This window comes from Cucurbita moschata, unplaced genomic scaffold (assembly GCF_002738365.1).
Source record: "Cucurbita moschata cultivar Rifu unplaced genomic scaffold, Cmos_1.0 Cmo_Scf00012, whole genome shotgun sequence".
In the NCBI taxonomy this organism is placed as follows: domain Eukaryota; kingdom Viridiplantae; phylum Streptophyta; class Magnoliopsida; order Cucurbitales; family Cucurbitaceae; genus Cucurbita; species Cucurbita moschata.
Window position 1 is genome coordinate 394,477 of NW_019268528.1, and position 27,532 is coordinate 422,008.

General features: G+C 35.9%; 5 protein-coding genes across 8 annotated transcripts; 3 read left to right on the forward strand and 2 right to left on the reverse strand.

The window, feature by feature from the left end:
* Positions 1-99: 99 nt before the first annotated feature.
* Positions 100-3,652, forward strand: LOC111450747 (CRS2-associated factor 1, chloroplastic). The gene is made up of 5 exons (XM_023091012.1): positions 100-956; positions 1,205-1,332; positions 2,156-2,381; positions 2,465-2,592; positions 2,677-3,652. The coding sequence occupies exons 1-5, from the start codon at positions 137-139 to the stop codon at positions 3,595-3,597; spliced, it is 2,223 nt and encodes a 740-aa protein (XP_022946780.1). The 5' UTR covers positions 100-136; the 3' UTR covers positions 3,598-3,652.
* A 927-nt stretch (positions 3,653-4,579) lies between these two features.
* LOC111450627 (sugar transport protein 14-like) lies at positions 4,580-7,304 on the reverse strand. The gene is made up of 3 exons (XM_023090843.1): positions 7,163-7,304; positions 5,630-6,582; positions 4,580-5,077 (listed from the first exon to the last, which is right to left on the reverse strand). Exons 1-3 carry the CDS (start codon positions 7,302-7,304, stop codon positions 4,616-4,618), a joined length of 1,557 nt encoding a protein of 518 aa, XP_022946611.1. The 3' UTR covers positions 4,580-4,615.
* A 1,622-nt stretch (positions 7,305-8,926) lies between these two features.
* LOC111450281 (ninja-family protein mc410) lies at positions 8,927-13,340 on the forward strand. Its single transcript, XM_023090318.1, has 3 exons — positions 8,927-9,077; positions 10,681-11,770; positions 12,346-13,340. Exons 2-3 carry the CDS (start codon positions 10,789-10,791, stop codon positions 12,840-12,842), a joined length of 1,479 nt encoding a protein of 492 aa, XP_022946086.1. The 5' UTR covers positions 8,927-9,077; positions 10,681-10,788; the 3' UTR covers positions 12,843-13,340.
* Positions 13,341-13,964: 624 nt separating this feature from the next.
* Positions 13,965-21,229, forward strand: LOC111450284 (probable lactoylglutathione lyase, chloroplastic). Its single transcript, XM_023090321.1, has 9 exons — positions 13,965-14,244; positions 15,312-15,516; positions 15,655-15,779; positions 15,972-16,036; positions 16,674-16,886; positions 17,029-17,076; positions 17,792-17,899; positions 18,482-18,622; positions 21,097-21,229. Exons 1-9 carry the CDS (start codon positions 14,103-14,105, stop codon positions 21,136-21,138), a joined length of 1,089 nt encoding a protein of 362 aa, XP_022946089.1. The 5' UTR covers positions 13,965-14,102; the 3' UTR covers positions 21,139-21,229.
* Positions 21,230-21,688: 459 nt separating this feature from the next.
* LOC111450282 (casein kinase 1-like protein 3) lies at positions 21,689-26,437 on the reverse strand. Of its 4 annotated transcripts, none has more exons than XR_002711782.1 (16): positions 26,258-26,437; positions 26,094-26,134; positions 25,815-25,884; positions 25,545-25,693; positions 25,315-25,410; positions 25,124-25,194; positions 24,954-25,015; positions 24,809-24,872; positions 24,485-24,569; positions 24,274-24,400; positions 24,097-24,179; positions 23,924-23,984; positions 23,706-23,839; positions 23,413-23,600; positions 23,163-23,313; positions 21,689-23,068 (listed from the first exon to the last, which is right to left on the reverse strand). XR_002711782.1 is itself a non-coding variant. In XM_023090320.1 (15 exons), the coding sequence occupies exons 1-14, from the start codon at positions 26,331-26,333 to the stop codon at positions 23,421-23,423; spliced, it is 1,299 nt and encodes a 432-aa protein (XP_022946088.1). In that variant the 5' UTR covers positions 26,334-26,437; the 3' UTR covers positions 21,689-23,307; positions 23,413-23,420. The 4 variants fall into 4 exon arrangements, 2 of the variants coding, with proteins under 2 accessions (XP_022946088.1, XP_022946087.1); XR_002711781.1 differs by having other exon boundaries at positions 21,689-21,802; positions 21,974-23,313; XM_023090320.1 differs by having other exon boundaries at positions 21,689-23,307.
* Positions 26,438-27,532: the final 1,095 nt, after the last annotated feature.

Consider the following 27,532-nt stretch of genomic DNA (forward strand, 5'->3'; position numbering starts at 1 on the left):
TTTTTTTTTTTTTTTTTTTTTTTTTTTTTTTAATTTTTTTTGAAGTTAAACGAGTTTAATAAGTATTTCTTTAAATACAAAATTAAAGATATATTTGCCGGGATTTTAGTTGAGCTTCACGCCGCGCTCACCTTCAATGGCGTTCAAATTGTCTTTTCCCTTTCCCATTTTCTCTCCTCAATTTAGCCCTAATTCAACTCCGTCGCACCGTCCTCTTACCGAAATCCGATTTTCCCGTTGGAACAATGCAAACGCTGAGAAATTCGAGCAGCGCCGACGGTCTCAGCAAGAAATCGAGGATGAAATCCGCCGCGAGCGCCGCTTCGATTCCGCCGCTAGAATTACTGACCTCTGCGATTCCAACTCGTCCACCTCCGCCATTGACCGGACTGAAACGTTTAGGTCTGTCGGCACTCCATCGTATCCGTCGAGGCCTTCAATCCCTGGTCGAAAATCCAAGTACTCAAAAAACCCTAATCCTGGTTCACCCCCTCCATTTCGTCAAGTTTCGAAGACCAAAAAGACCATGAGCGCACCTAAAGAAATGCCTATTGGCGTAGAAGCCAAAGTTAGCCTAAGTGAAGATGGAGTTTCGTACGTAATCGATGGAGCTCCATTTGAGTTCAAGTATAGCTACACAGAAACGCCGAAGTTGAAGCCGATAAAGCTGCGTGAACCGTATGCCCCGTTTGGGCCAACGACAATGCCGCGGCCGTGGACGGGGCGTGCTCCATTGCCGCCAAGCCAGAAGAATTTGCCGGAATTCGACTCGTTTCAGCTGCCGCCGAAAAATAAAAAAGGAGTTAAGACAGTTCAGGCACCAGGACCATTCTTAGCAGGTTCGGGGCCCAAATACGTGATGTCGAGGGAAGAAATATTGGGTGAGCCGTTAACAGAGGAGGAGATCAAGACGCTGATTCGTGGGTGCATCAAATCTAATAGGCAATTGAATATTGGTATTCCTTCTCTCAAATTCTTACTTAGCGATTTCCTGTTTAGCCAGATTTCTAAATACTGGATTTCTTCATTTGCGTTCTTGCCATTAGTTTTCCCAGTAATTTTTGAACAGAAATCTGTTAAATAGAATCTTTGGACTTGAAATTTATAGATTAGAACAGGCTCTGAATGGAAAATTCTATCTTCTCTGCATTTTGGGGTGTGGTAGGATGAACTTACTGAAATTTTTACTCTGAATTGCTTTTAGGTAGAGATGGTTTAACGCACAATATGTTGGATAACATACATGCTCATTGGAAACGGCGTAGAGTGTGCAAGATAAAATGCAAAGGAGTGTGTACGGTTGATATGGACAATGTGAAACAGCAATTGGAGGTTGATGCCTCTTTATACATAGCACGACGGATTACTACTGATTGTCATTTAAATACACTAGCAGTGTTTCTTATGCCTCCTTACCAATACAAATATAAATTAGGTTAAATAAATATTTTAGTAGTTGTAGTGTGAGATCCCACGTCGGTTGGAGAGGAGAATGAAGCATCCTTTATAAGGTTGTGGAAACCTCTCCCTAGCAGACGCGTTTTAAAAACCTTAAGAGGAAACTTGAAAGGAAAAGCCCAAAGAGGACTATCTGCTAGGGGTGAGCTTGGGTTGTTACAAATGGTATTAGAGCTAGACACCGGGCGATGTGTGAGCGAGGAGGCTGAGCCTCGAAAGTAAGGACGTTGGGTCCTGAAGGGAGTGGATTATGAGCTCGTTGAAGAGGAGAACGAAGCATTATTTATAAGAGTGTGGAAACCTCTTCCTAGCATACCATTTTAAACACCTTGAGGGGAAACTCAAAAGGAAAAGCCCAAAGAGGACACTATCTACTATCTGCTAGCAGTGGGCTTGGGCCGTTACATATATAGCTTGTGTTTGGTTTCAATTTTATCCTTACGAGTTTTTGCCGTGCTTGTGAGTCTTTCCGGCTTCTTGAATTACGACAATGATGTCTTTGGTTTTTCTTGTGGTCGGTTGCTTACAGTCTCTGTTCTTTTTAAGTTAAGAGTTTGAGCCTAGACCTCCTATCTTGCCTTTGTTAAATGAATGTATTGTACTTTTTTTGTTTACTTGATAAACATACCATCAGCTTTGAGCAATGTAGTGTTGCTTTATGCTTCTAACTTGTTTTCTTGTCACATAATTTTGGTAGGAAAAAACTGGGGGCAAAATTATCTATAGTAGGGGTGGGGCATTGTACCTTTATCGAGGTAGAAATTACAACTATAAAACCCGTCCTCGTTTCCCTCTTATGCTATGGAAACCCGCTGCACCGGTGTACCCTCGGCTACTTAAGCAGGTCCCTGATGGCCTAACACTGGATGAAGTGACTGAAATGCGTAAGAGGGGACGGAAATTAATACCAATATGCAAGCTAGGTATGGGTCTTTTCTTACTCTTCCATCACCATGTGTGAAAGATTTTAGCATGCTAAACATTCTGTTGTTTGTACATGTTGTAGGGAAAAATGGTGTGTACTCTAACCTCGTAAAACATGTTAGAGAGGCGTTCGAAGAGTGTGAACTTGTCAAGATTAATTGTCAAGGGCTGAACGAGAGCGACTTCAAGAAAATCGGCGCGAAACTAAGGGTCTTCTTCTATTTTCTCCCTTCAATTTCCATTGGGTTTTGCCAAGCAATCTTTTGAGCCAACTTTTTATCTCTTTGACTACAGGATCTTGTCCCTTGTGTTCTTATTTCCTTTGAAAGCGAGCACATTCTTTTGTGGAGAGGAAAAGATTGGAAATCCTCCCTTCCATATATAGAAAGAAATCCCGTGGGAGCGAAGGCACGTGGAACAAACGAGGGAACTATTGCTGCACCATCCATTGAAGAACGAGAAGCGTCGGTTGAGGATACGAGTCTGATCGACCATGATTTGATGTCTTTGGGTTCTGCAGGCCTCTCAGCTCGAGGAAACGAGGAGCTAGATCCTTTGGTTGCCGAGAAATCTGTCTCTGCCGATGTTGATTCATTAACAGCAATGATGGGTGAAAGCAATTCTCTAGCAGACGCAGACGATATGGAAGCTACAGGGTCAGATGTTCAAGAAATGAACACTGATAGCACGTGTGATGATACTGAATCGTCAAGCGCAATGTCGGGAGGTGAGACTGAGACTGAGACTGATTCAGGACATGAAAACTCAGACTTTGATGAAGCAGAACCAATGGAACAATCAAGATTGAATGCCATTGCAGCTGCTGGAAACCTGGAGACTAAGCCAGCAAGTTACGCCATGGATGGAGTTCTTCAATTATTGAAGCAAGCGATCGAAAATGGCGGTGCCCTTGTCCTGGACGATTCTTCATTGGATGCCGATGTCGTTTATCGTCGAGCAGTCGCCTTTTCTCAATCTGCTCCTCCGGCGCCCGTTTTCAGGCACCAACCAAGGAAGAAGGTAGCAGTTGATAAGGGTGAGGAGCAAACAAACAGAGAATTGGAGGAAGTGAAAGAAGAGAGTGCAGTTTCAGTGGAGAGAGGAAGTGGGAAGAAGGATTCTAAAACGAAAAAGAAGAAGAATTTTGGTGAATATAATTTCAGTTCGCCACAAGGAAGCTTAGGAGTGGATGAACTTGCAAAGTTATTGGCATGACGTGTACAGGTCCAGGTTCAAACTTGATTACTCAATAAAAATCCCTTTTAATCCATTCACTTTTAAAAATTAATTAATGTAAAGAATATCCATAAACTTTAATATCTTCAAATTTTCAAAAAAAAAATTCTAAAATCACTTTCAAACTAAAAAAAAATCTAAAAAATAAAACTTTCAATTTTTTTTAAAATACCATTTATTTTAGAAATCTTGGGTTCGGGCCGAAGAAGCAATGTCCACCCGAATTTACATATAGTAATGTCCATCTCTTACCAAAAACAAGTCATTTATGGATATTATCTGGAGGTTCGTGGATGTGCAGTTCCTTTTTCACTCTACACGGATGAAGATCAAATTGACTCATTTTTGGGGTAAGAGATAGACATTACTATATGTAAATTCGGGTGCCTTCCTGATAATATCCGGAGGTTCGTGCGGATGTGCAGTTCCTTTTTAACTCTACAAGGATCAAGATCAAATTAACGGTAAATAATGATAATCTTTATCTGTTCGTAAGGATCTCAATTATTTTTTTCTGTCCATCGGGAGATGGGATGACCTTATTACATGCTAGAGCTTATCGAAAAGAAAGAAGTTCTTTTTTTAAGATTCAAATAAAAAAAAGCCAATTATCCATGACGGAAAAAGCTTATCGAAGTCGAAGGGTTATCATATCAAGATTTAAATCAGTCATGAACTAGATTTAAATCGGTTATCATATATTTGTTGTTAAGGCTGTAAATTTTCTAAGGTAACATTAAACATATTTGTAGATAAGGCAAGGATATATAGTAAAAATAAAAATTGTAAAATTTTATGGATATTTTTTTTAAAATCACGGTGATATTTTTGAATTTTTTTTAAAAAATTAAAGGTATTAATAAACTAAGTTAGTACCAAAATTTATAAACTAAGTTTATAATTTATATAATATAAATATTAGGCTACAAACACTTAATCAAACACGTAGGATGACTAAACAACAATAAAATGAACTTAAAAAAGCTGGCATGTTGTGCTAAACATCAAGCTTAGCATCTGCAGGCTTTTCCTTGATGGGCGGCTCACCTTCTTCCCTAACAATCGTCTTCCAGAACGGATGATTTTCCCAAAGAAGATAAACCTCTTCGATCGGAACCTGCTTGGTTTCCGGCAACAGAAAGTAGATGAAGCAAGTCATGAGGAATATCAAAGCCGCAAACAGAATGAAAATCCCGTACTGGAGATGGCACATCGCCGCCAGAAAGCACTGAGCGATCACTGCCGTGAAGAACATGTTGACGCACACCACGATGCTCTGCCCGGCGGACCTCGTCTCCAACGGAAACAGCTCGCTCGGAACCAGCCATCCCAATGGACCCCACGACCTTCCGTACGCCAAAACAAACAGCCAAATCGCGAACACAAGGAACACGCTTACGCCTCTCGACAGCTCCTTGTCTTGTCCGAAGTTTAATTTCAGTGTTATCGCCACCGCTATCTGTCCAATTTAACGAATTTATAATTTCCTATTTTTTTAAAATAAAATTATAATTGTTTCAATTTTTTTAATTTTCTAGAAATTAAATAAAATAAACTTAAAAAATTAAGGAAATAAGTGATGGAAATTGATTTTTTTTTTTAATTTTTAATTTTCTATTTTTTAAAAAATTTATAATTGTTTTCCTTTATAAAAACATTTTTTTATTTTCAGAATTTAGTTTGATTTTTAAAAAATAAGAGTATATGAATGAAAAACAAATATTTAAATTCTAAAATAAATGTTTTAAATTTTCTAGAAAACTTGAAAAATTTAACAAATTAATTTATAATTTTCTATTTTTTTACGAACAGATATTTTTTTAATTTTCAGAATTTAGTGTGATTTTTAAAAAATAAAGTAGAAAATGAATGAAAAACAAATAGTTAAATTCTAAAATAAATATTTTAAATTTTCTAGAAAACTTGAAAAATTAAGTAAATAAATTTTTTTATGGAAATTAAAATTTAATTTATAATAATAATTATTATCGAGGAGTATTGGGAATAATACCATGCAGAAAAACATTTCACATCCGGCTTCAAGGAAGAATTTCCGCCTCCCAAATTTATCCACAAGGAACATAGAAATCAACGCCGCAATAACCAGAGCTCCGCTTGTGAAGGCGGACGAATACAGAGACGCCGCCGATCCAAACCCTAAGCTCTGCAAAATCACCGGAGCGTAAAACAGAATCGAATTGTTTCCGGTAAGTTGCTGAAACGCTGGAATTCCGAGCGCTCCGATGATCAATTGTGGCCGATTCTTTCGGCGGAGCAAATTCCTGAACGGATGCTTCACAGCCCTAGCAGCATTGCTCGCATCGACCAGATCTGAAAATTCCGCTTCGACATTCGTAGTTCCTCGAATCTTTTCAAGAACTCTTCTCGCTTCCTCTAATTTTTCTTGTTCCACAAGGCTATTAGGCGTTTCCGGAAGAAATAAACCGCCGATGAACATTACCGATGCTGGAAGCATCGCTAATCCGAGAGATAATCGCCATCCCCATGGATGAATCTGCTCTGTTCCGTAATTGATGAAATTTGCGATCAGAATCCCTAAGCAAGTCGTCAATTGGAACAATTGGTTCACCTGGCCTCGGATTTTGGCCGGAGCGATCTCGGAAAGGTATAGTGGAACTGCTTGATTGCCGAATCCGATTCCGATTCCGAGGAAGATTCGGCCTATTATGAGCATTGGAATGTTGATTGCGACGGCGTTGATTAGGCCGCCGAGGAAGAAGGAGACGGATCCGACGAGGATACTTGCGCGTCGTCCTCGCTTTCTGGTGAGGTGAGAAGCGAAGAAGGTGGAGAGGAGACCGGCGAAGTAGAGAGAGGAAGTGAAGAGAGTGAGGATTTGATCGTCGTATTTGCAGTAATCTGTTTCTTTGATGTGAAGCTGTTTGCGACGGTACACTTTTGGGAAGAACTCCTTTAGAAAATCGTCCATGGAAGTTACTCCGCCTGAAATCCGCCATTCATATATCACTCACTCACTCACAGCTTTAAATTTAGGGAAAAAAATATAGATTTGAAAAAAATAAGATTCTCGTTCGTATCCAAATTTCTACTCATGGATACATATGTGTAAGAATGTTTTGTTCTCACTCACATGTCTTAAGAGGTTATTTGACATCTATTACGTTTTTGTCCTATAATATTCTGTTTCCACTTCGTACGAGGTGGTAACACCCAACTGGATGATATTTTGTTATCACTTACACGTTCGTATGAGGTTACCCAACACCTATGAGATTACCCAACACCTAATTGTCTTAAGATGTTCTATTATCACTCACTCGTTTGTCCTAGGATGTCACGTTCTTACAAGGCTAGCCAACACCTAATTGTCTTAGGATGTTCTATTCTCACTCACACGTTCTTACAACGTCACCCCAACATATGTCTAATGAAAATCATTAGAAAATCACCCAAATCACAATTCCGATAATTTTGAAATTCTCATAATTGAATGGTAACCCTAGATTCTCGTTCTCATTCAATGTAGTTCCCTTTATTCGAGGTAAATAAAAAAGTAGATCACCTGAAACACCAAGATCATAGCCAAAGAGAGAGCCTCCAAGGGCAGCAACAATGCATGCATTGAAGAAATACCACGTGAATTTGTACTCATAAAGATGAGCTCTTTTCAATGGCCCTGCATCTGTAAATCCTCCTCCTGCCATTTATATTTTTCCTTTTTTTCTTTTTTCTTTTTTTTTTCACTGCCAAAAATCCAACAAAATAATAATAAAAAAAAACTAAATATTGAAACGGAAAAATTATAACTAAGATCTTAAATTAAAAAAAAAAAAAATAATAATAAGAGGAGACGACCGTGCAAACAGTACCGGAATTTCAATTCAAACGGAAATTATTGCCGGCGCCGTCGGGTTCTCGCCGCCGTGGAATGGAGAATTAGAAAGAGAAGTGAAGTGGGTGTGGGGGTAAAGTAAAAGAAAAGTGAATATTTATAAGAGCGTCTCCTAATCTCTCTCAACTTCCCTTATCTCTCTCAACTTATCTCTCTCTCTAACTATATCTATAATTACAAATTTAGTTTCTTACACTAAAACAAATAATTTTTAAATATTTTAGTTTCTTACTTAAATATAAAATTTTAGTTAAAAACAAATAATTTTTAAATATTTTTAATTGATTTTTGATACAATAAATATTTTTTAAAATTCAAGGATGAAATAATAAATTTTTGGGACTAAAATATAATTTAATTTAATAAAAATTTTATTTTCTCTCTTGTAGTCCCTACTTTGTGTGGTCGATAATTATCTAAATTATTTGAATGAGTCTTAAATTTTAATTTTGTATTAATAAATGATTTAAAATTTAATTTTATGTCGATAAATTAGAAGTTTATCTTATTAAATATAAAATTTAACTTTAATTTCATGTTTAATAATAAATTTGTTGATTTGGAAGAAAATTAAAAATATTTTTATTTATTTATTAATGAAAAGATACCAGATGACTCATATTTTAGCTAACCGTGTAATAGATTTGTAACAAATAATTGATGTACTTTTCTATTCACGAAAAGACGCCAGAATACCACGACTCATATTTTAGCTAATCGTGTAATGGATTTACATCAAACGAAACTTAAATTTTAGTCGATATACTTTCATTTCCACGAGAGACGCCACAATACCATGACTCACATTTTAGCTAACCGTACAGTGAGTTTAGAGAAAACGAACCTTAAATTTTAGTTGATACACTTTCATATTTACAAAGAGACGCCATAATACCACGACTCACATTTTAGTTAACCGTGCAGCACATGACTTGGGAACAGGTTCTTGGAGTTGGTTCTATTTCTCTATCGTTCAAAAATTAAATATTTTAATACATTTAGTTATATTTATGTCGGAAAATAAGTAATTAATGGAGGGTTAATGTTAAAAGAATATATTGCTAAAAAAAACTATATTTATTTTATTGGAGTTGTATTGATATTTTAGACCAATTGTTCTATTTAATTTTTTTAATATTTATAATTACTGAATAAAATTATTAAAATTCGGTTGATACGAGAGGATTTTTATTAAGTTTCACGTTTTTTAATAATGAAATTATAATTACATCTAGGGAAGAAATTGAATTTCTAATTTAATAAATTTTAAATATATTTAAAACTCTGAAAAGCATTCAATATTTGATACAACATATTGAATTATATAATAAATATATATATATATTAAAATATATATATATATATATATATATATTTATTTAAAATAAATATAACAGTTCCCAAAATTATTTTATTGTCACGTGCTGAAAAGGGGCCGAACGGAGCCCGAAAGAAGGGGGAAAGATGGAAAGAGAGAGAGAGAGAGAGAGAAAGGATGAAACATTTCTCGCAGATTGCCGAAAATTTCCATGGGTGCTTCTCTGAACAAGACGCCATGGCTCAAGCCTTAGGGTTTCCATTTCAGGTTATTCTATGCTCTCTGTTTTTTTCTCTTATGTGTTGGCTTATAGGGTGAACTTTTGTGGTAGATGCCTCTGGTTTCGCGTATAGAATCTTATTTATCATCTTCAAGGATATCGAGTATTTTCGGAATTTGTTTTGATTTAGTCGTGGTGAGGTCAGTGATTTAAACTAGGATCGTGTTGAGGTTAGTGATTTAAACTAGGATCGTGTTGCGATAAAGTTGAATTCTGTTTTAGTTGTTGCTTTGGATTCCAAAGTTTTTCATCCGTGTAGCTTCCCCCTAGTGATATCGAATTTTGATGTATTTTATGAAAATTCTGATTCGTCTTGCATATATTGGTTAGGGGAAATTAAGCGATGTTACTACAAAAGAAACTGCATCAAATTGATACTTTCATTGAGCAAATAGATGTAGGAATCTTTAGATTTATTAAAGATAGCTGGGGAAATCCTTACATTATACTCATGACATACCTCACACCAATTTTGAGGAGAATTTGCCCACCCGAAGGTCTGATTCGGTAGACGATAAGAATTTAAAGTTATTAAGTTTTCAATATGGGGCTTGAGCTCAAACCTCGAAGGATATCTCCAAACACCATAAAATTTTACCACGAGGATGCTATTCGGATATTGGAATCTTTGTGATGAAGCATTTGTGTTGGAAGTTTTATTTGTTTTCTTCCCTGCGTCTCAGACTAACAGGTTTGATATTAACTAAAACTAACACGAAGATATTTCGAAGTGTCCTCTGTATTTGCAATAGTTTATCTTTCTAGACATTGAACTGAAGGCATGGCATGCCTTTTCTCTCGCAATATAATAGATTATCATTGCTTTTTTTTTTTTTGTGTGTGTGTGTTTGTTTCAATGCTTATGTATGGTCGATTTCTCCGTCCAATATAGAAACGTGAATTATTGTTGCTTATTTCAGCAGATTTCTTAAAGTTTCTGTTATTGGTACTCATGGGGTGCATAATTTATTGTGGGAAATTATGTCAATAATAAAAGATTCCATTTTCTGGAGTGTTAGACTTTGACTTCGCATTGCATGACGGGAAACATGCAATATTTGTTATGAAATATAAGTTCGGTTTAACTCTCAGAATGGAGTTTATTTTTAAAATTATAAAGTATGAGATCCCACATCGGTTGTAGAAGGGAACGAAGCATTGTTTTATAAGGGGGTGGAAACCTCTCCATAGCAGACGCGTTATAAAATTGTGAGGCTGAAGGCGATACGTAACAGGCCAAAGCGGACAATATCTGCTAGCGGTAGGCGTGGGCTGTTACATAAAAACACACCGAGTTTAGAAGAAACATATCGTTTGTGCCCCCCCAACAAAAGTGCTTGTATGGAAATGCTTTAATGATTTCACCTAAAATCATCATTTGCAGAGTTCATCTGAAGCTCACTCGAATATTATGATACTGTCGTATTGTCTAAAAGTATACAGAAACTTTATAATTAAAAGCTTGTTAGTTGGAATGTCTTCCAATTACAATAGTTTTCTGTTCTTCTTTTCCGTTGACTCTCTGTTCTTATTCATTACTGAGGCAGATTTGAATCTCATGAATTTAGTTGTTGCTGCTATACATTGCAGGTTCTCTGAGGGTTATAGATCTATTAGTGTCTAGAGAGCAATTTTTGTACAGAAACCAGAACAGAGAGTGTATGTCGTACCGACGTCAATGAACTTATAGTTTAAAAAATGGAGAATGAGGATGGGCTTGAGCTTAGCTTGGGTCTGTCCCTGGGTGGAACTTCTGTCAAGTCTCAAGGTAAAATCACTAGCTCCTCAGGTGCAAACATTGAAGAAAGCGATAGAGGCAATAAATTGGTTGATGATTATAAGAATTTTCTTCATGGAGATAATCAGAGGCAAGAATCAGACACTGGATCTTTCCAAAGTAATTCAATTCCATCTAAAGATAATTTCTTTAGTGACCTGTCCAAGGTCAGTGTGGATGGCGTCTCTTCGATCGATTTGAAGAGGAAAGGAACCTGGACTGATAGTAATTACGCTGAAGCGGAGGACGAAAATCTGCCGGAGATCGGCAATAAGCGGAAGTTACTGTTAATGGAAATGAACAGTCAAAAGAAGCAGGAAGGGGAATCTCATCACGTTGATTTACATGAAAAAGGAAGGGCATCATACATTTCCTCAACTGAAGATGGTTCGACTGCTGAAAAAGGCGATGTTGTCGAGTCTAGAGCTGAAGGTTCAACATCAAGACTAGCATCGAAATATGATGATGGCGGCTTCAAACAATGTATAGGAGATTCTAGTTTGCCTAAGGCTTCAAAGGATATCTCTGTATTTTCTGATTCAAGTGCTGTAGAGTTAAGTAGGCAGAAAAGGTTTAACAGTTCATCAATTGGAGTTTCAAACTCTGTCCAAGCCATGAATATGCATAATAATGTGCCTTTTCCTTTATCGGCCAAGGACACTAACACTCTTGGTGCATCTAGCACTTCTGGTCACTTGCAACTTGGAATGCAGCATGTGCTACCTTCTGTAAATGGTGACCGATCAGGGGCCGAACACGTAAACCATCGAAACTTGCCTCTTATGTCTGGCATTTCACCGATTCAGATTTCAGCAATGAACAAAGATAAATCACGGGGTTTGGTTTCTCATCGTCAAATGATCCATCATACCTACGGTAGTGCCGGTGCATCATCTAGCTCAGGTAGACATGATTTCGGACCAAATTAACTCAGATGTTATGATTTCAACCGATCTTATGAATAAATGGATTTTTGGTTATGCCCATAAGGGCTACTACCCGAACAAAAAATTTTCATTGACAACATTTTTTGTGAGATCCTGCATCGGTTGGAGAGGGGAACGAAACACTCCTTATAAGGGTGTGGAAACCTCTCCCTAGCAGACGCGTTTCAAAACCGTGAGGCTAATGACGATACGTAACAGGCCAAAGTGAACAATATCTACTAGTGGTGGACTTTGGCTGTTACAAATGATATTAGAGCCAGACACCGGATGGTGTGCCAACGAGGACGCTGGGCCTTCAAGGGGGGTGGATTGTGAGATCTCACGTTGGTTGGAGAGAGGAACAAAACATTCCTTATAAGGGTGTGGAAACCTCTCCTTAGCATACGTGTTTTGAAACCGTTAGGTTGATGACCATACGTAACGGGCCAATCGGACAATATGTGCTAGCGGTGGGCTTGGACTGTTACATTTCTTTCCTTAAATTGTTTGTTGAAATGATTGCTTACGCGGTCTGTGTGTTTGTATGCATAGCTGCTGCGCAAGTAATTGGACCGTTTTCATCCGAGGGTTTGTTGTACGGCGGGAGGGCAACGGAGCATACCAAAGGCGATAGCAAACAGCCTGCCATGGACGAGGGATCATCTTCTCAAGCAGAACACGCAAAAGGAAGCAGCCCGAACATTAATGCAAAAGACGTATTAGAAATGTCGAAAGCAGCAGGCGTCTCCCTTGATTTTCCAGCTATTAAGCCAGGCATTGCTGCAGATATTGAATTTGGTGGATGTGGTTCATATCCAAACCTTCCTTGGGTTTCTACCACTGGTCCAGGCCCTGCAGGTAAGACAATCTCTGGTGTAACATATAGATACACTGCCAACCAAATAAAGATTGTTTGTGCTTGCCATGGTACTCACATGTCTCCCGAAGAGTTCATTCGACATGCCAGTAACGAGAATTTTAGTGCACAGAACGACAACGGTCCCGCAACGATTCCAAATAAAAACTCTGCTGCCTCGGCACAAAGCTGATTCGATAGCATCTGCGTTATTTACGATTTTACTTGTTTTCGTTATTTGGTTCGAACGAAAATGTCGGGGTTGCAGAAGTGGCTGGTAGACATGGTTTTTTGCAGGCACCTGCTTGTTGTTTGTTTCCTCCTATGATATGGTAAGAGTTCATTCGACATGCCAGTAACACATGCCAGTAACGAGAATTTTAGTGCACAGAACGACAACGGTCTCGTAACGATTCCGAATAAAAACTCTGCTGCCTCGGCACAAAGCTGATTCGATAGCATCTGCATTATTTACGACTTTACTTGAACAGTATCTGTTCTATATGTTTTTGTTATTTGCTTAGAACGAAAATGTCGGGGTCACAGAAGAGGCTGGTAGACATGGTTTTTTGCAGGCACCTGTTTGTTGTTTGTTTCCTCCTATGATATGGTAAGCTGATAGTGTTCCTAAGTATGTCTGATGTATTATAAGCTTCATCGTTATATAGTCGTATCGAATTAATTTTCATAATGTTCTTTTTACTGTCGATTTAGATCTAGAATTCTAGTAAAAATATGTTCAAATAAGTTTATTTATTTCTTTAATTAAATATTCTACAATGATTTAAGTTATTCTCATTATCTCTCTCGAAAAACTTCAATAATATCTTAACTTTCTTAAAAATTTTAAAAATATGCTTATGGTAGATAAAATCATTATCAATATCGCATTAAAAAATACTGTTAAATTTCAAAATAAATAGTAATATATTAAAGTTTTAGAAAAAAAAAATTTGAAAATGATTTAAGTTGGAACTCCAAAGGATATTTAAAAAAAAAGTGTTAGTGCTAATTTTTTTATAATTATTTTTTCATTAATCGACACACATTTATATTTTATTTAAATTACATGTTTAGTTCCTTAATTTTAATTTTTGTATCTATTTCATATCTAAATTTTGGCAATTAAAAATTTAATAATAAAAAGTTTAAAATTTGATTTAAAATAAAATTTAAATATATATTTAATAGATGAAATAGTTTCGTATTATTTTTTTAAAACAAAATTAAAATTTTAGATATTTTAAAGAATTTTGAGATGAGAATTCATAATTTTTTTTTTCCTTTAAATAGATCATATAATTTAATTGAATACGATTCTCGGTTCACATCGCATGACATCCGTTATTGGCTCGCTGGGTTTACAGCCGCGCAGATAGAATAACGCGGGCACAACAACTGAGAGAGAGAGAGAGAGAGAGAGAGAGAGAGAGAGAGAGAGCGTGTGTGAAGAATGGTGAGGATAACTCCAATGGCGTCCTTCTCCGTTCGCCCTTCCTTATCGGCGTCTAGGTTCACCGGATTTTCTCGCTCTGGTCTATCTATAGCCTCATTCAACACTACTCGCAGGATCGCTTTGTTGCACCTTGGCAGTGGTATGAATTTATCTGTTTATCTTTCTCACACTATTTACGATTTTCGTCCGCGTTCGTTTTTTATCCTTACTTCGTCGATTAGCACAATGTTTTGTCAATTTTCCATCTCGATGACGTCTCCGAGATCTTTTTGCAATTTTTTGGTGGATATGCTTGCTTGGAGAGTACTTTTGTTTTGCTCTGTTCGATGCCGTATCAGTTGTAATAGTAGGTTGTTTCTTCTGTACTTTTTCTTGGCTGAGTATGTTTTCTGTAGCTCGTTTGCTTAAGAAGTAATTGATTGTTGTTGTGAATTGAATTTGGATGACGGTTCGTGATTGTGACGATTTTAATTTCATATTTGTGGTTTCATCTGTGGATTTACAGATTCGCTTTGAGAAATCGTGTGTAGAATGTTTAATGTGAACGCACTTATTCTTGAATTTTATTTCTGTTTTTTCAAATGCCTTGAAGTTTTGAGATGGATTTCTCTCCATCAATCTATGTTTATTCGTTCATGAATATTCTTAATCTGTTAAGTAGTGCTTGTCTATTGTCAATAACATAAATTTCCTTGTTATTTTATTTACATTTTCTTTTCATCTGTGGAATTCCTGAGCGTGTTGTAAGCGAGCCTTGGTGTGATTAAATTGCCTGTGAAGGCGAAGGGAATAATCTGTTCCTTGTTATTAATATTTTTCAAGTGGCCTAGATATTTGGATACAATTATCGCTATACTTGTCCGGCATTTATCTGTTTATGGTTGTTATCATCTGTTATAACCAGTGCTTTGGAATGAGAATATTGATAATGGCTTATTTTTAGCAAATTTTCCTCTCCCCTCCCTCCCCAAAGGATCTTGAGAGGGGATTAGTATCTGCTCCTTATACTTCAGCACTAGTTCTTTCATTCTCATATTCTATGATAATTATTATGCCTTCTTTCTTCATGTTGCTTTTGCCATAAACGTCTGGTGGAAGTTTAGTCCTCAACTCCAACTACAGATTCTACGCATTAGCGAGTGAAAAAAAGAATTTATCATTGATAACTGATATTAGGCAACTGCATGAACATAAATTATTTTGCAGCTATTCCACAATCGCAATACGTAGGTCTGAAAGCTTCTGAGATGTTAAGGGGAGAAGGCAGCAACCTCGGGATGACTGTAGCTGGAAATGCAGCCCAAGCAAGCACTGGTGCTTCCTCCGAAAATCTCTTAGACTGGGTGAAAGAGGACAAGAGAAGATTGCTACATGTTGTGTATCGTGTTGGAGATTTAGACAAAACCATAAAGTATGTTTGTTTGGGACATAATAGATATATTTTTCCAATTTCTTGCCAGACTAAGATAAAATCAGGAATTCCTAATAAATAAGAGGGTTATAATCGAGAAGGTTCAAAGACAGAGAAATTTAATTGTTGGTTCCGCAGATTCTATACAGAGTGCCTTGGAATGAAGCTCCTTCGAAAACGTGACATTCCAGAGGAGAAATACACAAATGCCTTCCTTGGGTTTGGTCCAGAGGATTCCCACTTTGTGATCGAACTCACTTACAGTAAGATATGAGCTATTTGATTCTATTTGGCTACTAACGTCATTGCAGAATTTTTAGATTTCTTCTGGAATTTTCTGAAAATGTATCATTTAATAGGCATTTTCCTTCCAAGATATATGGGATGGTGCCATTTCTGACATAATCATGCTCTCCAAGTATGTCTAATTATTTGCCCTCTGGTTTTTGTTCCAGATTATGGAGTCGACAAATATGATATTGGCAGTGGGTTTGGCCATTTTGGTATTGCGGTTGAAGATGTAAGATCCTCTGTTTGGAATCTGCATGTACATAGTTATCCTTAGTTGCAAACCAAAATTTTTGGTATCGCATATGCATGTGCAATCTATTATAATAAAAAGCTTAGTAACCATTTAAATGAACAAGCAAAAACACAAACTTATTGTTATTTAATTGTTGTTTCAAAGTCATTAGCATAAAAGATATTTTCCAGATTTAATGGAAAATGAATTCTCTGATAGTATAGCAAGTGTCATACCTATGAATTATCTAACTAATCCGATGTTTAAACTCTTCACTTGCAAATGATAAGCTATGTGTTAGTTCGCATGAACCTTATCTTTGATTTCTTAGTAAATATTCTAACAAAACATTGGAATGTTTTTTTTTTTTTTTTTAATCTTTCACAAGTTTGTATTGAGAAATGAAACTCTCCACTTTTCGTGTTTTCTCATGTATGTACACTCCGGATGTCCCTTATGGCTTAGTTTTTCCTTTTCTTTTCCTTCACTCCTCTTTTCTCACATGTTACCATCATATCAGTTTTTACTCTTTTGGCCACATATGTGTTTCAACTGCGCCACTATTTAGTCAAAAAAGATTTGAAGGTTCCATTATTTCTTATAAAAAGTGGTTTCCCTTTCTCTTCCTTGATAGGTTTATAAGACCGTAGAACTCATAAAAACAAAGGGTGGCAAAGTGACCCGAGAAGCTGGCCCTGTGAAAGGTGGCCGTACCGTTATTGCTTTTGTTGAAGATCCGGATGGTTATAAATTTGAACTTATAGAAAGGGGACCTACTCCTGAACCCTTATGTCAAGTAATGCTTCGTGTGGGCGATCTTGATCGCTCAATAGAGTTCTATAAGAAGGTAAGGCTGTGTAGTTGGGATTCTTTCAGGTGTAGTTGACAGTCTTTATTGACTTCATTTCTTTATCTCTTCTTTAACTTCTCTGAATATCAATGATGTGAATAATCTATACTGTTGGGCTTTCTTTGTGTTTTCCATATAGGCTTATGGAATGGAGCTTCTACGCAAACGTGATAATCCCGATTACAAGGTAGAAATCTTATAATCGTTACGTAGATTAGAAGTATACACTGAAGTTCTATTCATACATGATGCCGTCATTATATTTAGATTACGAAATTCCCACTAAGTTGAATAATTTTCTTTCTGAAGAAGAATTCAAACTTACAGAAGCGGGTGTAGAAGTGTAAATGACGTATTTTAAATGTATATATTATAGGAGTTGAGTCTGTGGATGGATCTGTAGAGTCTTCTAGGAGTTTATTGCACAGAATTCGCCATTTTTCTAACACGACTTTAACTTCTCTATAATACTTCCCTCATACTGAGATCCATCTCTTATGTGAACCTACATGCCTTTGACTATCTCAATATGGTTGGTTTTATCGTGGTTTTCAGAACATACACATAATATTTGAGCAGTTCTCAGCTGATATGGCTGTGAGCAAGTACGGTTCTGAATTCTGATATATTTTTAGGGCAAACACATTGCATGATCTTTTGTTGGACGAACTTAATCCTTTTTCTTTCCTTATATATCTGGTAATTTGTCTGGAGAATGACTAGTTATTGTTTGTTCTTGTTCATTTTGGTACTTCATTATCTTTGTTCATCTTTTCTTATTTTAAGATTGTCTGTTTCTACTACAGCTGTGGACTGATAACATGTTCCATTCTATGTCATATTTGGTTTGTTTCATGTGCGTTCGTTAACTTGATGATGTGATGTTATGGCTGGTCTTATAGTATACTATAGCAATGATGGGTTATGGCCCCGAAGATAAAAATGCTGTTCTGGAGTTGACATACAACTATGGTGTCACTGATTATGAAAAAGGAAATGCTTATGCTCAGGTACTATATTTTTTCAGTTTTCACCTAATCGTTTTTCTTGTTGAATGTACTGGGAAAATTCATTCTGGTTCGGAAACTTGAATAGTAATTATATTTTAAAATTTTTCTTAAATTTTTAATTACTTGTGATTTCATGAAATCAATAAACGAGATATTCTGATCTTAAAAGCTCCTTCTTGAATAGTAATTATATTTTCAAATTGTTCTTAAATTCTTAATTACTCATTGTCATTGTGATTTCATGAAATCAATAAACGAGATATTTTGATCTTATAAGCTCCTACTTGAATAGTAATTATATTTTCAAATTGTTCTTAAATTCTTAATTACTCATTCTCACTGTGATTTCATGAAATCAATGAATGAGATATTTCTGATCTTATAAGTTTCTTGAGTAGTAATTATATTAACTGATTTCGTGAAATCATATTAACTGATTTCATGAAATCGATAATGAGATATTTCTGATCTTCAAGCTAGTTGAATAGTAATTATATTTTAAAATTGTTCTTAAATGAGATGTTTATGATCTTATAAGCTTGGAACAAACTAGGACTGATGTGTTTCTTTCTCTGTGAAAAGATTGCTATCGGTACAGATGATGTGTACAAAACTGCAGAAGCAGTGAAACTTAGTGGGGGAAAGGTCACCCGTGAACCTGGACCGTTGCCTGGGATTAACACCAAGATTACCGCTTGCTTGGATCCCGATGGTTGGAAGTCGGTAAGCTTCTACAGATTATTCACTTTACATGCTTTGACTGGCTTATCTTTTACGCAAAGTTTTCCTTTTCTTTTTCATCTGATTTGAGCAGTAAAACAACTAAGAGTAGAATTAAGAAGAAACAACTAAATTCATTTTAGTTAGATGATCAGCTATAAGATAAATCTAATGGTTTAGATAAACCAAATAACAAACGGACCTCCAACCCAAACCGAACTCAAACTGGATTACGAAGTAAAAAACTCTAGCAAACTCATCCAGGAAGAACACACCATGGATTTATGTAAGAGAAAATAACTTGTCCTTTGCTCTAAGATTAGACGCTCATCGGTAACATATAGCTTTTAACTAAGAGGTCAAAGGTTCGAATCCTACCATCTCACGAGCAGTTGAACTTTTTAAAAAAAAAACTATACTTGACACCCATTATAAACCCAAGTCTTGAATCAAAGCTGACCAATAAATGTCTGCCGTAATAACAACGAAAATGAAAGTAATTGATATCCTTCAGCTTTAAACATTAAGCTGCACGCACTAGGATTCGAATTTGAGATCAACCCTTCTTTTGGAAACCTTAGTCTCAATTCTTGCAGTAACTTCATAAGATCACAAAATTCAGCCACTTATCCTTCCAAGTTCAGATAGGAACTGGTTAATCAACACTTGGACACACACCTCTATCCCGACCTACTCCATTTATACCCACTTCCTTTTGACAAACTAGAACTACTCGGTTAATATGTAACATACTCCTCTTACTATTCCCACCCCCAAAACACAACGCAACTTGTTTTTTCATTAACAGAGCCCAGCAACGCCGATTAATATTTTTATCCATAATCTTTTTTCCAAATCTAATTTCTTGGTCAAATTAAAATAAAAATTTAAGGATTGTGTCTGATAGGTCTATTCCACTCATCTTCCAATGTTGTGTCTAATAAAACTAACTGGAAACCTGTTAAATATAAGTATTAAAGTTTAAGGTTCTATGGCACACTTTTGAAGTTTGAGATCCATACAATCACAAAATTATAAATATAAAAACCTGTCTAATACTTTAAAAAATTTAATAAAATTAAAAGTCGAGATATTAGATCCTTTTTAAGATTTAAGAACCAAATAAACATAACTGCCATAATATTTTTAAAACTAATTTTGTGTAGATGGCATTCAGCCACTCACGCTATTTCCCAATTATCAGTCAGCCTCTTAATCTGGTGGGAAAGCACCCGTGGATCTCGTCCAGAGAGAGAATCTCAACGGGAAACTAACCACCCAAAAACTTATAGACAACCCCGACGTGCCAAAATGAAATTTCTTAAATGTCGAACTCAAATGAACAAACAAAACCAAACCATTTTTCTATTTTTCCAGATTCATGATTCAGTATATGATTCAGTACCAATTGATGGTTCAACTGGTTTTTATCGATTTCTTCGATTTTAGCTCGTGCTTTCAATTTAGGCATCTTTATTTATCGACTTTAGCTCGAGCTTTCAACTGGTTTTATCGATTTCTTCAATTTTAGCTGGTGATTTCTTCGGTTTTATCGATTTCAATTTTATGGCTTAATTGATGGAATTTTATTTATGGTCATCTTGTACAAAATCTGTGCTTCCGTAGCCTTCGATTATTCTATCTGGAATTTTCAAGTTTTACTTTTTTTTAGAAAGTGCTTCAGACGTTCAAACAAAATTAAAAATTTAGAAATATCCAGACAAAAACAAACTTGAAGTTGAAATTTAATGAAAAGAAAATTTAGGGAAGAAAAAATGTTAAGAATAGAAATTTTAAAGAGAAGTTTAGTAAAGTTTTAAGGGAAGGCAGAAAATAGTTGAGGTAGAATTTAGAGAAAATTTTGAATAGCTTATGGAGAGGAAGATATTTTCAAAAGGGTGAGAATTTCAGGGAGCTAATTCAAATATTAGGTACACAAGTTAAAGAGAGAGAGAGAGTCAAGTAGAAATAGAATTTTTTAAAAAAATACAGAGACAATGTTAGAAAATATGTAATAGACATGGAAATATATTGATAATTTTTGGCAAACTGAAGATATTATTTAATTAAAAAAATGTCCTGCATGATAAAATAAATTTGGAGGTCATTAGAAATAGTATCTCGAAGAAATAGAGAAGAAAAATAAGTTCAGTATCTCATAACGCTTTTAATTAGCATTTAAATTTTCAATTTTATGTTAAATAAGTAATCCGAAAATTTTAAAACTTTTAATAGACGAACTTTATAATAAGTTCAAAGAAAACAATGCTTTGGGGGGAAAATCAAAGAGGTAGAAAGATGTTAAGAAAAACGGACAATAAAGGTTTTCATTTTTATTTATGTTATTTTAATTCCTTGAATCTTATTTTATGAAAATAAAATTAACCGGTAAAAAAATACGTTTTCCAAAAATAAAATACTGATAGCTGTAATTAATTGAAATCAGATGAAATTTACCTCCTTTCTTTGTTCGGCAGGTTTTTGTAGACAACGTTGATTTCCTGAAGGAGTTGGAATGAGTCTTCGTCTTTGGCGGATTTCCGTATTTTACCATTTTCCACGAAACCATTTGTACATCACATTTGGCACCAACAAATACAATGTTCAGTTCAAGTGCTTCTTTTCCGTCTTCTTTATCCCTTTCTTTCTATATAATATTTCCATATTCTGAGGATTATATTTTCCCATCACGTGAAAAGACCATTTTGCCCCTAAGCAACAATATACATCCAATCTCCTTCAGGGCAATATAGGAAAAGACCATTGAATAACTTTTATTCCCAAACAATAGAAGAGCGGCCTCATAGCAAAATTCTCCAATTCACAAGAAATTTTACCTGAACCCAGAAACATGATATAGATAGTACCAATGAAACTGTATTTGCAGTCCTTGATGGAAGCATAGTTATTACTGCAATTGCTGACCTGATTATCATCAATAAAATTCACTTATAGCTCTCACTTCTGGAGGGAGGAGGTAAGATGGTCCAGAAAATCTTCATAGCACTCGAAATATCCGAAAACCTAACTAATAACTCTCCAAGTAATTATAGGATTTAATAACCCATATAACCCTCAACTGTGAACAATAATATAATTAAATAAAACAGACAGCACAGTTGGATTCTAACCTCATCATCAGATGTTAGCAACGTCCGAGAGATTCTTTTATCTTTATAATGCCTAAAAAGGACGAGTCCTAAGTAGTCACTTTTAGATTGGAGAGCCACAAGCCAAATCCATGAGATAATAAATAAATAAAAAAAACTAAGCAAACACGTAAATTTCGATAGCATAGATGATCACTTTCTCATCAGTCATAGAGATGCCGAAATAGACGGTTCAGATAATTACCGCGCAGCAGATCTCCAGGGCTGTTAAGCCAAATATTTCGCGAACAATTTGTCCAAACCTGTTATTCAATAGCTCTCCCTTAATCTTCATATTGCAAATCTGAAGGGAAAATTTCCTCCAAATCATACCTATAAACTGATAATAGAGGAAGTTATTCAAAATATTTCTAAATATTATCAAACATCTATTCAAATCAAGCACAAGTGCATGTTAAGAAGCCTCTGTGGAACATAATTCAGATATAATTCTTGGAAGATGAAAATAGATATAGCTACAGGAAGAGTGTACTCGGTGAAATACCAGCTCCAGAGAATACGCTGAATGTATGCATGTTAAGACCTTTTATAAAATGGTAGTAAACAAAAATGAGTAATCATAACCCTAAGAATAGTGAAATGGACAAAGCATCGAGTTTATCTTAGCATCAAAAGCTAAATAGATGAAAAACGATGACCCGAAAAAGTGGGGGGAAAATTAAGCAAAAGGTTTAGGTCTTTAATGCAAATAAAAGACATGAAAAATAGAGTTCGAAAATGGAAAACAAACAGGGAAGGAACGTAAATAAACCAATGCAAAAGTCCATCTTAGCATCTGTTCAGATAACGCCTTCAAACGTCCAACTAACATCTTCAACCCTGCAAAGAAGCAGAAGCCCTGAAATACTCTGTACATGTCAGTTCAGTAAATTTTTGTTTTGGCAGAAAAGTTAATATCTGTACATGTCCAGACCCTAGTAACTAATTGTAAGAACTAATACTTAGATCCTAATCAGCAGTACTCAATTCAGTTCCATCACAAAAGCCATCGCAGCATGCATCATGTATAAGATCAATTTAGTTTCATGCTCTAGTCTAAAGTGTGCGAAAGCATTTAACATTGCACTCACAATAATAAGAGAGGTATTATTGGGCAATATGAACAAGTACTATCATCCATATTGCCTTACAAAAGGAATCTTAAAAGTGTAGTAACAAAAATGGTTAAAAGCACGAAATTCTTTCACACCAGTAATGTTACATAGAACCATAGGTACAAGATTTGCTGTGATTCACTTCTATTTACACAGCAGAAGGCATGCTTCCGAAAGTTGGTATTCTGTAACCACCAAAGCATTTTAGCCACCTTTCCAAGGAAAAAAAGAAAAAAGAAAAAAAAGAATAACATGAGCTGCAATAGTTGAGGGACTAACACAGTCATTAAATGAGCAAGCATGTTGCAGCTTCTGCCAATAAATCACCAGCCAGAATCTCTTCGATTACATTGCAAAAGAGATAACATCAAATCATCACAATTTTCAGCTTCATAGATGGAGTTTAGAATAGTCTTGGCCACATCTGTTACTAAATCATGATGTGTAAATGGTTAGAGAAAATTCAAACAAGTTCAAGCAACAGAAGGTAAAATCCAGACAGCACCAAGAAAATGTACTGAGGGCTTACCGTTTTGATTACTTCGCAGATGAAATTCTCTGTAATGATGAAATCCAGCTACTTGAGGGGCCAATCCTGTGACCATTTCCATGTACACGGTTTGGAGATTCAGTCGACTGCAACGGTTTAGCAGAATTTCCTCTTGAGCTACCAGCAGGTGTAAATGATGAAGTGGCCATGCGAGAATCATTTAGAACCTACATTATTAATATAGACAACCAGTAAGCCATTATAACACTAAATAACAAACAAGGGAAAATGCAAAATGTATAGTAAGGTATGCCATAAAGAAGACCATTTACATTCATGTCAAGAGCATTATCCGAACTCAAATTCTTTGGAGTTGGTTGTTTAAAATGCAGGCGCACTGCAGGGCTTGAAACATTGTCAGGTCTAACACGATCTGTAGCCTCTGCTGAATGAGTATTAAACCCACCTGAAAAATAAAATATTAAGTCACTCACTTTAAACAATGCAATGGTAAATTTAACACTGAGTATGCATCAAACAGAAACCAAACCTTGACGATTTTCCCCTTCCATAGGGGTTGCATGATGATTATGTGTACCAGCAAGAACCGGCTGAAGTAAGAGGCAATATACCGTACTTAGAATCACAAGTCCGTTCACTCCAATTTCTGCCAATAAAATCATTACATAAAGACACAAATGCTAACCAGGGAAAGATACTTACAGAGACTCGTGGCTGAGTTCTGTTCTTCTGTGACTGCTGGTACTTTATGATTGTCCAGTTAAAAACATAATCAAATTCGTATTCTGCACAAAAACAAATACTTAGGCATCCTGAAAGTACATAGGTCTCATTCAAATAGGAATGCTGTAGAACAAGTTTTGAACAAAACATCACTACCTTCACGAGCAAATAAGTCACGGAACAATCGCTTTAAGAACCCATAATCAGGTCGCTGATCAAATGTCAGAGAGTGGCAGTAATGGAAGTATGAAGCAAACTCCACTGGATGAGACTTGCATAGGACCTTTGAGAATGATAATAAAAATAGATACATAAGCTCACGAATGTATACACATAGCAATGACCCTAGAGATCTGGTTAAACATACCTCAATAGGAGTAGATAACTTCTTCTCACATATTTTATCATATTTTTGCTTCTTCGTGGCAGCTTTCAATCCTTGCCATGGAAGGCTATAATGAAAATTTTAGTTATTAATAGAAAATAAAACAACAATAATAAACTGACAGGAATACCATCCCTATCCCTATCAATGCATGGATTATGATATGCTAATAAAACGTGCTTGAATTGGGATGAACGGAGTTAAAATAATATCCCTTACGAACACCACAACTTTCTTCAGAATGAAGGAGACTCTATTGTGCATAACTAATTAATAGTAGTAAAAACAGTGAGGACAATGGTTTACCTTCCTCTCAAGAAGTAGAGAAGCACATATCCAAGAGATTCCAAATCATCCCGCCGACTTTGCTCTACAAGAAGACAGCAGTGAAGGTAGATGAGATGAGAGTCACAATTCAATGCCAAGTAGAAAACTCATGTGTCTGACTTACCGATACCAAGATGAGTATTGCAACTAGCATAACGAGCTGTCCCTGTTAAGTTTTTATTCTCCCTATTTTATAAACAAAGGAAGGTTGTATACCAATTTGTATATCAGAAATGACTATTTGAGCATGAGTAAGAAACTTAAAAGAAGTTTCAAAAGTAATTGAAGGGATACCTGTAGGAGATATGTCGGTTGGTAGTTGCATCTCGATATCTTTTTGCTAATCCAAAATCTATTATGTAAACCTAATAACAAAATCAAGGCAAGATAAGAATCGAACACAACCAAGAAAGAGAAGTTAGCAAGAACAACTTGAAGTGATTTATCAATAATAAGAACAGTCAACTTAGAAACAGAACTATCACCTGATTTGCTTTGCGTCCAAGGCCCATAAGGAAGTTATCCGGCTTAATGTCTCTATGCAGAAATCCTTTGGAATGTACGTACTCTATTCTTGTGATCTTTGACAGAAAAAAGAAAATGAATGAAACATGAAGCTACTAGTCACGGAAGAGAAGAGACCTCAAAGCATTTAACACTTGTAGATAAACACGAACATCCAAGACAAGAAACAGCAGGAGGAAGTGATGCATACCATTTGATCAGCCAACATCAAGACTGTCTTCAGCGAGAACTTCCTCCCACAATATACAAAGAGATCTTCGAGACTTGGTCCCAACAAATCAAGGACAAGCGCATTCTCCTCCCCGTCTATACCAGACCATTTAGTAGCAGGAATACCACCTGAGTTAAGACGAAAACAATAATCAGCTAACAGCAACTTCAACAAATGATAATCATCCACCGCTTCAACACAAGCATTGAACTACACAACATGAAAATTATATCAAAATCGCCTACGTACTTCCTCCTTGAAGAATATTATACAATTTAGCCTCATAAAGCAGTTGCGGATGCTTCGTTTTATTGTTTTCCTGACAAAGAAAACCAAACACATCAGTAAACACCGCGAAAAAAGCCCGTCTCCATTTCACCGACCAAATTTCCACGCACGGAAACATCAACTAAGATGCATCCGAGAAAGTATCCACAAAATACAGAACCAATCGAACAAAAGAACGAGGCGTACTTCGGCAACCACAACACAAACCACAGAGAAACTAATCAATCGTTCAGAACTTACTATTTTCACAGCGACGATTTCGAACGTCTCAATATGAGTAGCTGAATCAACACAACAAACAAAAACACACAGAAGAAATCACAATAAATCTCAGTAGTAAACAAAAAACTTCATACAAAAACACTAAGCTAAAAATTCGAACACATCGGCTCCATACAACTCACCGAGATAGATTTCCCCGAACGATCCGCTACCGATCTTGCGGCCAAGCTTGTACTTGCCGCCGATTACGCGCTCCATGTCGAAAGATCAAGTGGATCGGAATTCCGGAGATCGGTCAGAGCATGAACACAACGAGGGTTTCGAAGGTTTAGAAGATCAAATCCGCAAACAAAATTCAAAAAAAAGATATATATATATATATATATATATATATTAATAAATATATATTTATAGATACATAAAAATACGAATAAATAATTGTGTATAGAGAGATAAGAAACGAAAGCCACAAAAACGAAGACGAGGACCAGCAGCCAAAGGCCAGGGGTAGTCTTCTTCCAATTCTGCCTTGGACTCCATTGGATAAACTTGAAAGGTCTAGGGGTACTTTCGGAATTTCATCCTACGTGGATTTATTGACCTGTTCACTATTTGATTCTGTATTCAATATTATATTTAATATTTTTATCGTGTTGGCTTTTTTAATATATTATATTTTGTTTTGTTTTTTTAATATATTCTATTTTGGCTGCTCTGTGTTTTGGCGCTATTATAACTATGCAATTCCCGGCTTCTTCGCATGTCTCCGTCTCTTTTCATTAAAGTAAATTTTACTAATTTTTTATTCGTTAAATTAAATTAAATAATTCTTTTAGTATATATATAACTTTTTTTGGCTTTAAAATAATTCGATTTTTCTTATTTTATGATTTTAAATCATTTATCTATAAATAATATACTAATATTTTAAAATAAAAAGATAATAATATATCCAAAAATTTTAGAACGTATTTTTCTAGAAATTGATTGGGTATAGCTAAGGTTCATGGGCCCAATTGGATGGCCCAATCAAATTGGCCCATCACGTGGCACTCTAACCTAATAAAATGGATCTGTGTGGACGTTTAGGTCTGAATTAGATACTTGGACGGCAGTTGGAAGAGGATCAAGTTGGCCCTTCTGAACCAGCTTGATACACTATCTCCCTTCAACTCTTTGAGTCAAATGCAGTTCTCGTCTCCATCCCGTAGGAACTACGAGATCACTCCAAGGACGCTTTTGGTATCGAGGGGTCACGGACTGACCATAGAACCCTGTTCAATACGCATTAGCTGTCCGCCATCCAGTTGGGCAGTAAGGGTCGGAAAAGGGGCAAGCCTTATTTCATTGCTGGACTAAAATAAAATGCAATTAAAAATAAATAAGGAAGACATTAATGTATTTTTTACTAAAATTAAATTTTAACTAATTGGAGGACCAAAGTGCAATTAAAATTC